The sequence below is a fragment of the Pteropus medius genome, unplaced genomic scaffold (genome assembly GCF_902729225.1).
Source record: "Pteropus medius unplaced genomic scaffold, Ma_sr-lr_union100, whole genome shotgun sequence".
NCBI classification, from domain to species: Eukaryota; Metazoa; Chordata; class Mammalia; order Chiroptera; family Pteropodidae; genus Pteropus; species Pteropus medius.
The window spans coordinates 2,231,831-2,246,430 of NW_024351735.1; the positions used below are offsets into that span (position 1 = coordinate 2,231,831).

The window sequence follows — 14,600 nt, forward strand, 5'->3', positions numbered from 1 at the left end:
GCACATTTTCATTTCAAAAACACCCACAAACTAAAAATAGATATTTAAAATCTTTATTGTTTCATCATCAAAATCTTCTTTCCATAGAAGAATGGCAATGCAGTATCAGTGCATATTCTATGGAAAATTCATACCTCAAGTAACTAGACTAGAAATCTGAGACAGCACTATGTCAAGCTAGTATGCAAGATCAAAGACACAATGCTGCCAAAGCAGTTAGTATACAGAAAGAATATGCAGCTGTTAGAAAAAGTCTATGGGCCAGCGAATGAAACAGTTGTAGTGCACTGCACTAACATTCTAGAAGAGAAAATGGGGAAGGACCAGAGAATGTACTTCCTGCCAAAAAAATCGAGTACATCACAGGCACTGAGTTTCCAACTGTTTTACCAGCTAATTCATGTGTACCTGTACCTTCTTTAAGTCTACATTATAACACTGCAAACCGTTTTCAGCCTAACGTGTAATGGGACAACCACATGCAGATATTTCATTCTGCTTCCCATCTCACAGCTAAAAGTTAACAACTTGAGTTCAGCTATAAAACCTGTGGCCTTTAGGCATCTTTAGTAAAAAGATAAACAAACCCAAAATTTGTTCCCATTTTCTTGAGAAATAAACTTTATAAAAACAAGAGATAGCTGTCATGATTACTCAGTTTTGTCTGAAGGCAAAACAATTTTTATGTAAGTATACTGAATAAACATACAAACAAATATCCTTAACAAAATACTGGCAGATCAACTTGAACATTTTCATAATTAGCTCCTGAAAAAAGTACTGACAATTGTGAGCTGCAAATAACCACTACGATTTGATCATGCCTGGTTACTGGGAAGTTTTCGGTCAGGTTTGTGTCTGAAGCTGCTATACAGCTGGATTTAGCTTCTTTGCATTAATTCACACAATAAATGCCATTAAAAGGAAACAGCAGATCTATCATGATGAAATAAAAATCAAAATAATTGAGAGGTATACAGGAAACTTGTCTTAAATATTTTTAAATTACATATGATATAATCTTAGAGAATAAGAACTAAAATTACCATGGTCTAAATCTTAAATTGTTGATGTATGAATTATCTGCGATACTAACAAGTCACTTGTTAATCGTGTCAAGGCCTTGTGGGACACAGGGGGCACTCTGAATGCATGGCATAGCAATTCCTTTCTAGGTGAGTTACACATCTCCAATTTAAAGTGTTATTAAACTATATATGAAAAGTAATTTTACTTAATATATACATTGTACAAAATAATTTAAAAGGAGGGAGCAAGGAAAGGTTTTCTGGTATATATGATGCAAACATACAACTTTCCCTTATCAGTAGTAGTTCCATGAATGTCCATTTTACCCATGGTAAAACATGAAAGGCTGATAGAACACCAAAAATTTCATTTATAAATAGAAACAGGATTCAAAAAATGGAATTTCAACATCGCTTCTTCCCACAATGCAACTCATCCTACTTTAACTATTGTAGCCATAAATAAAAATCATATGTCAAAATCTGTTTTTTACACTTTTACCTTAAAATTTAACAAAAAATTCTTCTAACAGTTGAAAAGAAAAGCACTCCTTTGTAGCAATTCCATAAAATAATTTTCAATTCACAAAACACCTGCTTACTGGCAAAACCAGCAACACTTATAGAGGGCATGGGCATTAATACTTGGCCCCTCTGAGGTATAAATGCAGCTATATTTGCACTGAGTATATAGTCTATAAGGTATGCCAACAGTCTGCATGTTTGCATAAAATTGGGAGTGATGTCATCCTGACTGATTGAAAAAGTACTTTTATAACTTTTTGTAATAACAAAGGTTAAATAATTTTAAAAGAAAGGATACACTTTAGCCCAGTAACAGCAGAAATCTAACTGCTAACCAACGTGAATGGTTATTACATTTAAAAAATGTTTAATGTTGCATATTGATCCAAAAAAACCCCCCCAAAAACTGAAAAACTGAACAGGGAAAACACATAAATATTTGAAGTCAGCAGGACACCACAAAAAGCATACTACAGGTAAGTGGGAAATCAGTCAAGCTTTTCTAAAAGAGAAAATACTTTTAATCCTTTAGCAAGTCTCTGTGAAAATAGTATGCTTACAATAAAAGTGAGAAGGGAGCACCTAAAATACCCCCAAGAGGCTTGCTATACCATTCAGCATTGCTGCCCCCTCTCCTGTGTGCATGGATGGCCAACAAATGACAAGAAGTCCATTTAACAAGAGTTCAGTAATTTCTTCACCACTGCTGCCAACTGAAGTCATCATTGCTTCCAAAGACCAAGAAAAAGCCCAGTATAGTTGCAAAGATGACTGTGTTTCCTGTGAGAACAAGTGCACAAGCTCCCCACTCAATCTATGGAAATAAGATATAAACACTCAGTTAATAGACACACAAAGAGCAAAAAGATAATGAAAAGCGAATCAAGGCTCTAGTCATGTCAGTCATGATCTAAAACAAGTATGATTTGTAATAATAACTTTTACACTACTGAACACTTAATAGTACTTCTATATTGCTACTTTTATTTATCTCTGGTTCCTTAAGAAAGACAAAGTCATGGAAAGATGATTAGCTATTCAAAAGCAACTTGACTTCTGGGCTAGGAAAAAGCAGCACAGAATGCCACAATTTTCTGTTTATAAAAAAATTTGCTCCAACTCTTCCTTAGTGAATCTAATATTTTATCTAGAAAACAGATTAAATTTAAATTATCAGAGGTGAAAACAAACTCATGTACATTCTTTTAAAGGGGCAGGAAGAGTAATTGCCCCCTCCATGTAGAAAGGTGGCCAGTTCCTGTCTTCTCTGCCTTCTGTACCTTCCCAGAGGTGGAGGGACTGGGGAATGTGGGAGGAAGAACAGAGTATATGTAGCCCAGCCCCTTCTCCTCTTTTGCACTTTCTCACTTGCAAAGAACACAAAATCTCCTTGGATCTTCCGTGTTTTAAGCTGTACAGGGCAGGCCTGTGGCTGTTCAGCACTGGTTTGGTTAGTTGTGCCCAACTCTCAGATCAAAGGATTGGCAAAGCCAACCGCTGCTGCAGACCCCAGCCATACTCTCCAATATAATATTTATCAGTTAACAACAATAAAAGATTTTTATCTCTATCCTATAGGTTGCTATGTCTCTTTCTTTTTCATGTTATTTAACAAAAACTTTTTGCTCCGAGAAACTTTCATTAGTGAAGAATGCATTCACTTACCAGATGTGCTCTGGCAAATACAATAGGGAGTCCAAAAGCTGAGACGACAATGCCTGTTGTAAGAAATATGGCAAGTTCCTTACAAGCGTTACTCATAGCATCTGTATCATCCACTAATCTTCTTGCTATGCAGTATGGAATAGGTGAAAGGATGTAAAAAAACAGAACAAAGAGAGGCCAGTATTGGCTAGAAAAAGAAAAATAAGTTAATATAGTTTTTGCTATGTCGTTTTCTTACATATAAAATATACTTTAAAAAATAAAGACCAAAGAAACATTGCAAAGTAGTTTAAAAACATGATAGTTTAAAAATAAGCTATAACTTGAACACTGAAAACAGAAACATTTAGTCACAGTATTCTTAATGTCAATTATGACACAATAATGAAATATTTCTTATATCACAAAAGAAAATGCTTTATAAATTATAACACCTGGAATCAAGGCCCAAAATTAAAAATATTTTTCATTTTAGGTTATCAATAAATAGGCATACAAAAAATGAGAATATTAACACAATAATTTTTAAAAGTCCAGATGCATGCCCTTGACTTCAATGATATCCTATCTTAGCATTAAGCTGGAACACCTTCAAACTTTTCTTAGGTCACCAGGAATTCCCAAAATACTGAAATCAAAATACGGAAAATGAACTGAAAGTAATATTGAAGGCTTTCAGCCAGAACTCAAAATTTATCACAATAAAAATAGATGGCTTTTAGTCTACAGTCTGGCTATTGTATTGTGCCAATGTCATTTCCTGGTTTTGCTAACATAACTATAGTTATGTAAGACAGTACCACTGGGGGAAGCTGTGTGAAAGGTACAGGGGACCACCATGTACTAGTTTTGCAAATTCTAGAGAGTCCATAATTATTTCAAAATAAAAAGTTAAAAACAATCTTTAAAACTACTGTAAAATGAACTACACATAATAGTGGAGATTTGCTTATACTTACAGGCTTATGATAAGCAAAGATTTATCTATGTTTTTACTAAAAATCTTTTCCTAAACATGGTAATAGAAAAAATTATAAATGAACAAATGCTAAGGAACAAACTCCACTTGAAACCTGTAATTTTATTATCCAATGTCACTTCAGTAAATTAAAAAAAAAAAGAAAGAAAAAAATTCAAACACTACAAAAGCACAAAATGGTGGAACCTCAAAGTTGCCGACATCTCCCCTACCCACTCTTCTATTGAGCTTCTTGTGGATCCTTTCATATTTCCATACAGATAAACTTTAAAATATATGAATGAATCACTGCACTTTTTCATTTAACAATATATCTTGAACTTTATATATTAGCACTTACAGCTCTTCCTCATTCTTTTTAAGACTGCTTCATATTTCCATTGGTGGATGTGCCATAATTTAAACATTTCCTTTTGATAGACCTTTAGGAGGCTTCCAGCTTTTTTTTTTTTTTATAAACAAGGGCCATGAACATCCACACTCTCATCCAACTACACATATCTTTGCAAACTTCTGCAGCAGATTCTTATGAGAAATTCTAAGAAGTGGAAGAGCTAGTTCAAAGAATAGATACGTTTTGAGAGCTGCAAGCAAACTGGCCTCCAAAACTCCCCTTATTTATACTCTACTCACAGTACATGACAATGCCTATTTGCTCGTATCTTTTATTTTTGCCAATGGATTTCATTTAGTTTTGAGTGAGATTAAGTATATTTTCATGTGTTACATGCAATATGCAGTTCTTTTTCATATTTGTTGAAAACGTTTTTGTTGTTCATATGTCTTATTTTTCTACTGAGTTGTCTATATTTTTCTAATTTATCCTATTAATTTTTAAAAGTTCTTTCTATTCTAAGGTAAGTAATTGCTTACATGACTTTTTTCTTAGTTAACTGTCTGTTGACTCTGCTTATGGTATTTTTTTACTGAAAAAGACATTTTTAATTTTCTTGTATTTAATTTCATCAGTAGGGGCTCCAAAATGAGCTGTGGTGCTGGACTATTCCATTGATTGCTATCTTACCATTACAAACTTAGCAGTAGTTTAGGAACAATAGCTGAAAGTCTCTTTTGCACTTTGGTGTCCTAAAATATTTACAAACAAATTTTAAGTGAAAACTTTTTGTCTGTGGCAAATGAACATTTCTTAGGATTACTTCTACAGCAGTAAAAAAATAAAATAAAATAAAATTAAGCTATAAAAGTAGAAAACCTTTGTTATACACTCAAAAAGATAAAAATTTTACATACTTGTATATAGGAAGGGCACATCCAAGCATCAAAAACATCAACCCAATTGCTCCTCCAAAGGACAAACTAATCAAAGCTGCAAAGTAGATAAAAAGTCAAATAGAAATATTAAATTAGTATTATTTTTATTAAGTCTGAACATTACTTATGATTCCAGAAGCAAAAAGCAAAACAACACACACACACCCTCCAAAAGTGTATTGAAAGTGAGTATTTTCTGAAGTGTAAGTTATCTAGTCTCAGAATAAGTCTTCTGTAGCATCTTCAAGGCAAAGTAAAGCAATATTGATTTTCAAAGCCCTGATGTATCACTAGCACATCGCTGCATTCCCTAATTACTGGTTTCATTTCTAATGAGTATCCCAGCCTGCAAGATCAATGCTCCTTCAGATGTTAGTATTATATTTACTCCACAGATCATTACAGCTTTGAAAAGCAGTATGTGGAGGAACTCTACACTGTCAGCTTTACTGGACTTCAGAAGCCTCATCGTTTGGGAAAATCTCTCTGGCTCAGCTCCTGTTTCTTTGTATGTAAGTACACCCCAACACACATGAAACTAGTGAGAAAAAGTGTCTAAGAATATCTGTAGTTAATAATTTTAATCAATCAATTTTACTGAGTTGTCAATTAATTTAACCAATTTAATTTTATTAGCGGGCTTTAAATAGTTGGTAAAACTATAGCAAGGTTTCCTCCTCAAATCTCCTATACACTAGAAAATGTGCAGGACAATGGATACAATCATTCTGTGGTATTACTATTTTTAAGACATTATCACAAGCAACAGATGCATTCTACAGGTGAAATAGTTTCTAAAGTTACACACACATACAAAGCATTATATTTTACAAAGTATTTTCACATACATCAGTGAGTAGAAACAACTTTCTTGAATAGAGATAGTTAATCAATGGCCTAGAATTAAGCAAAGAAATAAATGATCAATTTATTTTGAGTTCTATATGACCCATATTTCTGCAACTACAGTGGCTAAGAGAATAACGTCTTTTTTTTTTTCCAATGATGTAGTTAAAATTCGAGAGTTGTAGGTCTAAAAGTCACCAAGACAAAATCTAACATGTACGTACCAAAATTAACAGTAAAAGAGTTAAATGCTGCTATACTACTGATATACTTCTGTGAATTAAAAGTCATAATCAAGGACACCCACTGACATGGTAGCTTGGCAGATGTAGTTTCCATTCAGATCGTTGACATAGGTCATGTCAACTCTGAATGCATTTACTTAGTCCTTAATGCTAGTTACAGAAAGAAAATTTGCACTTTTATTTTACAGCAAATGGGGAACTTTAAATTTACAAAGGGAATGCAATGTAAATGATGAGAAAAATACTGAGTTTATCATTTGCTTTGGTCAGTTCAAAATAGGTCCTTATAATCTTCCCTGCTTACTTCTCCTGACATGTATCAATCACATCAGGCTACTTGTCTTTGCCCTCTGTACTCCAGTGACACTGGCTCTCTCTGCTTTCCTGGAAATCAGCGTTTCCTCACCCATATGGCCACTGCATGTTGTCTCTTCTACCTCAGACACCTTTTTATTCATGTTTCATTGAAAAAATGTCTACTGAATACCAAATATGTAACAGGTGCTGGGGATATGTTAATAAATGAGATAAGGCCTGTTCACACTCACGGAGGTTGCATTCTTATCCAACTCCTTCTTTCCTTCAAGTTATCTCCTACTTTTCCTTCAGATTTTAGCTCAATCCTTTTTTCTTTGGTGAAGTTTTTCTAAATCTCCTGACTAGACCAATTTCCCTTATTATATTAATTAATTAATTCAACAAGTATCTATTGAGCACCTAATGTGTGTCACACACTGTTCTTAATACTGGAGATAAGAGCAATAAATATAATCAAAGCTCTTGCTCTCATGAAGCTTACATTACTAGTGGGAGAATACAATGATAAAAAAGTAAGCAAATTTCAAGTGCTATGAAAAAAAAAATCAGGTAAAGGGAGGGAGTGCTATTCTAGACACAGTGACCTGGGAAGTCATCTCCAATGAGGTGGTATCTGAGCAGAGATCTATATGAAATCAGGCAGTGAATCATATGGATATTTGCAGGGAGCATTTCAGGCAGAGGTTCATACATGTGCAGATGTTCTCCTTGCACTGTACACCCCTGCCCTCTGCAGTTATCACAGCTGTGATATATATATATGTGTGTGTGTGTGTGTGTGTGTATATATATATATATATATACCTCTTCATTTTTTTTTTTTTACAATGCCTACAGCACCTGTTATTCCCAGGTGGTCTCCCATCCAAGTACTAACCAGGCCCGACACTGCTTAGCTTCCGAGATCAGATGAGATTGGGCCCATTCACGGTGGCATGGTTATAGACATGCAGCTGTAACCTTATACTGATTTATATTTGTCTTTCCTTCTAAACTGTTCTCTCTACAAGGGAAAAGTTCTGTTGTTGATGCTCATGCCCCAGCTCTTTAATAATAAATATCTGTAGAATGAATGAAGGGAACCAAAACGTTAAAAAAAAAAAAAAAGAGAGAGAGAGAGAGAGAGAGAGGAAGGTGGGAGAGAAGGAAAGATGGCCTTATGTAACAAAAAAGCCTTGAGCAATTACTTAACTGCACAAGAAGAGTCCAGGAGGATGCTGCCTGGGTCCTGCCTGCCTCCCTACTCACCAAGTCACATATTAGCTGCTCTAAATAATTCATCAGGTGCTGGTGCGGTTCCTTCTTCCATAAAATGAGAGTTGAACTAGATCTAAAATGCAAATTCTCTGAACACCAAAGATATCTGTTATAAGACAGGCTGAAGAAGTAAAAAACCATCTTTACTTGTTTAATGTAGTTGCCAAACAGCTAAGTACATAAATACTATATGGTAACACCTTATTTTTTCAGGAGCCATTTATCCAAAATATAACTAAGAATCCTGGAAGACACAAAGGTTGTGAAAGAGACGAAAGAGATGTCACAAAGCCCATACACTAAAGTTAGCATTCTATATAAACAGACCCTTAGGCTCTTATTCAGAGGTTATTTATTCATGTTTTGTAATGCTATTGTTGTTTGCAAATTTCAGAACAAAAAATTCTTAAAGGATAGTCTATGCTCATTTATATTTTTTCAACAGCGATTCATGTACTCAGAATAAAATTAAGTGAAAATTAACTTTCCTTTCCCAGAAAAGATCACTGTTACCTTATCTTGTAACATAACATTTTGTAAGTTTGATGATCTTGTTTTCCATATTGAAACAAACAAGAAAGAGGAGGTAGAATTGCATATAAGCAAGATCTGCTCTGAAAGGAGGGAGGAGACTGAAAAAAATTTTAAATCAGGCAGAAAAACTCTCAAAAAGCATACCAGTTTTTGATAATCTTGGCTAAGAGGCCAGGAGCCTTAGGACTCAGTTTCTGAGGATAACTCTGTTCTGCAACAGAGAACAATTAATGTTCTTATCAAAAAAAATCTATAAATTTTTTTATTGTACTCTTAAAAAATTAATGAAGGATAACTTTTGGAAAAAAATCAAGGAAGTAAAATGAGATAAGATTCAGATATCAAAAAATTATTTTATGTGATATCTCACTTCCCAGTCATATTGGATAAGATAAAAGCCAATGGCGTTAAATTGCTCTCAAGTGTTCCCAAAACTTATAGTTTCTCAGTCTTATGAAATCAGCAACTAGGCTGACTTATATACAAATTTCATCATTTATGTATAAATGGTTGTCCTAGATGACACATCGACAAAACAAGAATTTATACTGTAAATGAGTGATGCAACATTTGGAAGCAAAACTTAGATGAGTCTGGTTTCTCTTCCCAAAACTTCTATGCTAGGGACCGAACAGCCCAATTATCTAAACTCTAAAGACAGAGTGCAGTTCTGTGATTACAAAGAAATTAGAGTAGAAGAGGGGACTTGTACCCTAACCTGGGAGTTACCAGAAAAACCCAATATATAACAAAGAAACAAACAAATGGCTCAAGAAATAAGTAATGGACTCCAATTATAGTAATATTCCTCGTTAATATAAAGAGAGGCCATTAGGAAGAAACATCCTTGTAAAGAATCATAATCATATCAGAAAATCTTACTGAAACCAAAAGTGTAAGTACAATTCCATCTGAGACACTTTCACCTAATTACATTGACCTAGGTTTACAGAAAGAAATTAGTTATTTTAAGAGAGAGACTCCTGCACTAACAACACGAGGAAATAGGGAAGAACAGAGAACCTGGCAACATTCTAAAAACCACAGCATTCTATCATAACTGCCTTTCACAGAAGGATTTGAAAAGGGCTATTACAGTTCAAAAGAAGATTAAAAAGTATCTCAGTTGCTCAAAAGACGTTTTATATGGGAAATAAAATGTTTTCAGACATTAAAAACTAAACAGTAAAAATGTGACTCTGCGAAAGAGGCTCAGCAAAAGCTGTCCTTAAAGAAAAGAAATTATAGAAAAAAACACCGCTATCAAAGTTCTTCACTTCCTGCTTCGCTGCCCATTTACAAAGCCGCAGGTCAGGAAATCAATGTAGAAAGAGTTAAGAATGCTGTTAATGGTTATCTGCTTCATTCACACTACAAAACTTCTAAACAGATGGAAAGAATGCAACATTCCCATTTCTAAAGAACATATGCGAACAAGTAATTTTCCCTTAAGTTTTAACACTATTTTATCTTAAAACAAACAAACAAACAAACAAAACCCTAACTAAATAAAAACTTTGAAATGTGAAAAAGCCTCAATGTGCAACTGTGGAGAGGGTAGAGAACAGGAGCTCTTGGGAGTCGATTACAGGGTCTAGTATATCCGACAAACACAACAAATGAAAATGCATCAGTTTTAGGAGCGTATACAGGTCATGAGAGTGGATGTGATCGCCGAGGTTTCGAAACCGTCCCTAAACCCTTCCAGGGCGTTCCTGAGGGATTCGTTCGGCTCAGCACCCGAAGATCGCACTTGCGCCTTTAAATGGGAAACGACACTGATTTTCCATAATTGGCATCTTCTAGTGGCCTAACCCCCTCAAACCCACACTCCGCCGTCCTCTCTCTCGGATGCAAACTCCTGCAAAACGTGTCTGATAGCCGGAGTCGCAGCGGGACTTTTAACAGACCGCGGACTTCATCCCTTGTACGGGGGGCGATGGGTGGGAGAGAGGCTGCAGAAATCAGCAGAAAGTGTAGGCTGATGGAGAAACCGCCGTCCTGGCTGCCCTTTCAAAGAGGGCGCCGCGCCCACCTCCGCTCCCAAGCTGCGAGGGCGGAGGCGGGGGCCCGGGGTCCGTCTCCGGAGCAGGGACCCCGTGGCGCGCGCCAGAGCTGGGGCGGCAGCGCGCGTGGGCCGCATGGGACCCCCTTCTCCCTCCCTCCCGGCGGTCACCCAGCCCTCCGGCGCCCAGCGCCCCAGGCCCACCTTTGATGCCAGCCATGGCGGTGACGTCGCTCCTGACTCCAGGATCCGAGGCGGCAGCGGCGGCGGCGGCGGCAGCCGGGAGACCACAGATGCGCGGCGACACCGACCAGACAACACCCGGAAGTGCGCGACGCAGCACTTCCGCCGGCGGCTCGCGCTAGCGCGGCGGCGCGAGGGGCGCGGAAGGCGCGCGGGCATGGGACTGTCGGGCCGAACTCTTTCTTTCTTCCTTGCAGCGCCCTCGGAGGCTTTCCTCCCAGCCTCGCATTTGGGGCGTGCGGACAGCAGCCCCCAGATTCCCCTCGGAGTTGGTGGAAGCTCTATTCTGAAGCTTCTCTCCGGTATCCCGCCACATCCCGCATCCTTTGAGAAAGAGGGAGCGCGAGTAGCTTTGAGAGGCATGGTGATGTCTTTGGGGGATTATTTTGCGATCTTCCAAGCATACCCATTTCTCTTTTCCCAGCCTTGTAATAAAATAGAAGTACAGCTAGTTGGGTGGTCCGCACTAGGTTCCTCGGTTTCCGACACAGAACTAATGTTCTGGTGAGATCTCCCTTCTTCCAGAAAAGGGAGCAGCGAGACCCAGTAAAGGGTGGGTTTAATACAAATCCGACCTCTTAGAAGTCTGTGAGAATCACTGGGTTTTAAAATTGTTTTGGTGGTAACAGCGTTAGGAAAAAAGGAGAAAGCAGAGGTATAAATACATTTATTTCGGTCATCGTAGAAATTTATTGAACACATTATGCGTTGGGGTGAGCAAAACTAGGAACAGTTTCTGTCCTCCAGAAGCTTGCAGTTTAGTGAGAGAGACAGACACAAGAAAGTGAAGTTGCAACAATAATTGCTAGGAAAGTGGGTAAATAGCCCTATGAAAGCCTTCGATTTACTTCAGTCAGAAAAGATTTCCCAGAGGGAGGGACAAAGATGGATGAATAAGTATATTAAACTAGAGAAGAGGCAAAAGCCATCGCAGGGAGGGAATAGTGTGTTTGTGGAGGAGTAGAGGGTAGTGAGTTTTGGCGGCAGACTTGGAGCCAAGATCTTGGTCTGCTGGAGAGAGGAGGCCAGTGAGATTGTTAGAGTTTGCGGTGGACATCATGATTGTACAGCAGAGTCCTATATAAAGAGCCCCTTCCCCACTTCTGAGAAATGAGAATCTTTTGAAGAGTTTTAAAAAGATAAAGGTAGAGATAGGTGACATAAGGTTTGAATTTTTACTTTTTTTTCTGCCATCAGACTAAAAAGGGCATATAAAACCTTGAGTGAATGGTTAGAAGAGATGTTTCCAATATGCCTTAAAGAGCTACTGGAAAGCTAAAGGCATTGTCCACCCTGCCTCCCTCCACTACTTCTAGGGTTGAGTTACATTTTTTTAAACAGGTCACTTCTTGAGGTTTAATGTCCCAAATAAATCTATAGGTGTCTTGTGGAGTAGAAGTTTTTTATATTCAAGTTAGTGTAAAAAGTTCTGCTGTCTTCTGTACTATGAAGAGTTTCCACTGAAGCATCGTGGTAGCAAAACCATAAGACAGACTTGAACATATGCTGTGGAAATGTTGCTGTTCAGACAGTCTGTGAACAACCAGCTATCTTCTCTTAAAATGAAGCAGGCGTATGCATTCTTCTCCCCAATCATCTTGACAGGAGGAGGTAGAATTCCTGGTGAAGTATAATGATTCAATCCTAAGTAGTGACCACTATTTTGTTTCACAGTATTCCATCCCTGAAAGCAGGAATGGTTGAGGTAACATAGCAGAGAGAGCAAATCACTGGTGGTGGTATTGGGAAGTGTTAGCTTCTCATCTCATAGGCTCATAGCTCAGTTTCTGGGAAGAGATCCCATTTTAGGAAGCCTTTGGGAGCTTCCACAAGCCCAAATGTCAGAGTTAACTGCCAGCCATTTAATTTCCCCTTGTGAATACAATGGGTTGGGATTACAGACATTCATCCTTGATGACATTTCTGGGCAGCTGGGATTATTCTTTGAGTTAGGGGGTTCTATATTCTTTTGTTTCCATGGTCATGGAATCCTAAGAGATTGTGCTCCTTTGACTTTTCCACAAGATTCACAGTATTTCTGGGAAGAAAATACTCACTACCCTAAGGACTGTTTTTGGTCTAAAGAGGTTGTCTAGAGTCACTTGAGACCTTAAAAACAGTGTTTCCAAATGTATTTCAAAGACCACCTGCAACAAAATTCTTTGGAATGCTTCCTAAAAATGCAAAGTTCTGGGTCCCACTCCAGGTCTTTTGAATCAGAACTTTTGTGGGTAGAGCCCAGGTATCTGAAATTTTAACAAGCACCCCGAAAGATTTCCTATGCAAACTAAAGCTTGAAAATAACTGAAAATGTCAGTTTTCTTCAGTTTTGCCAAGTGAATCCTAAACATTAGTTAATGTTATATCCTTTAAACGTTCTCTAAATATTCTTACTCAATAGTTGATCTTTCATAGTTTCAAAACTTTTCATTCAGATGGCTTCCTGTTCAGATGAGGATGGGGGTGAGAGAAAGAGTGAGAGAGCCATTGTTTATTGAGCAGCTGCTATGTGTCTGGTGCTTTAAATATTTACCTGATTTAATCCTCCTCACAATTTTGTTAATTGGGAATTACTCTTACAGATCAGGTCAAAGAAACCTCAAAGAAGATTTTAGTTTTAGTTTAAAGAAACCTTTTTATTATGGAAAAATTTAAATAAATAAAAAAGTAGTCAAATAGTATAATGAACTTCCATGTACCGTCAGCTACCCTCTACAATTAACACATGGTCAATTTTGTTTTATCTATACTCCTCATCCTCTTCCCCCCAACTTCCATATTATGTTGTCCATATTATTTTGAAGGACATTCCAGATATAATTTTTCATCTTTAATATTTCATGTTTCTAAAAATATAGTCACAGGACATTTATCACACCTGAAAAATGATTCTTTAATGTCACTTATATCAAGTCAGTGTTCAAATTTCAAATTGTTTTATAAGTGTCATTTAAAGTTTGAATCAGAATCCAACAAAGGTTCACAAATTGCTACCGCCATATCTAAATTCTTCCCTATGCATTGTATCTCTCCTGTGGCATTAAATATCGTCTTTATTTTGATACCATGACTACCAAGTTTACTTTAGCTTCGAAATTCAGACTTATATATCCAAGAGTCTATTCGATATGTCTACCTGGATGCCTACCTCAAACTTAACATGTCGAGAATAGAATTCTCTATAATCTTTATTCCAGTCTTGCTTATTCCCACTACGAGCCACCACTGTTCTACCTTCTCTTATTCCACTCTTCCCCTAACTTACTTTGCTTCAGCTAACTGAAGTTATACTGGCCTTGTTTGCCTCTCCCCTGTCTCCGCACTCCCACCCTCCAATTTTGTTTTATTCACTACTGTATCCCCAGTGCCTATAATAATGTCTGGTGGATACTACTAGGTACTCACTATATAAAGGTATTGGTCAAATTAGTGAATGATGTTCCTCAAAACACAAAGCTGGAGCTTTGGCATCCACTCTTCACCAGGTGTTGAAGGCTCTTTCCCTGATATTTTTATGGCTGGTTCTTTCTCATGATTCAAGTCTCAAATTTTTGAAATCCCTTCCTCAGCAAGGTCCTCTTTGAAGTCACCTCCCCGGCTCTATTGCATCACCCTGTTTTATTTTCATCAATGCACTTATCACTACCTATTATCTTTATTTATTAGTTTTGTGTGTCTTATCC

The 14,600-nt window shown here is 37.2% G+C and overlaps 1 protein-coding gene and 1 pseudogene across 1 annotated transcript; both read right to left on the reverse strand.

Annotated features, from left to right (window-relative positions):
• Nucleotides 1-37: 37 nt before the first annotated feature.
• LEPROTL1 (leptin receptor overlapping transcript like 1) lies at nt 38-11,013 on the reverse strand. Its single transcript, XM_039846460.1, has 4 exons — nt 10,879-11,013; nt 5,449-5,524; nt 3,219-3,405; nt 38-2,367 (listed from the first exon to the last, which is right to left on the reverse strand). Exons 1-4 carry the CDS (start codon nt 10,892-10,894, stop codon nt 2,251-2,253), a joined length of 396 nt encoding a protein of 131 aa, XP_039702394.1. The 5' UTR covers nt 10,895-11,013; the 3' UTR covers nt 38-2,250.
• Nucleotides 7,707-7,825, reverse strand: LOC120589103 (uncharacterized; annotated as a pseudogene).
• Nucleotides 11,014-14,600: the final 3,587 nt, after the last annotated feature.

Coding starts and splice junctions, on each gene's coding strand:
- LEPROTL1 (XM_039846460.1), bottom strand. Junction 3,406..5,448: donor TGTGCCCTTCCTATATACAA/GTATGTAAAATT, acceptor TTCTTTTTCTAG/CCAATACTGGCCTCTCTTTG. Junction 2,368..3,218: donor TATTTGCCAGAGCACATCTG/GTAAGTGAATGC, acceptor TTATTTCCATAG/ATTGAGTGGGGAGCTTGTGC.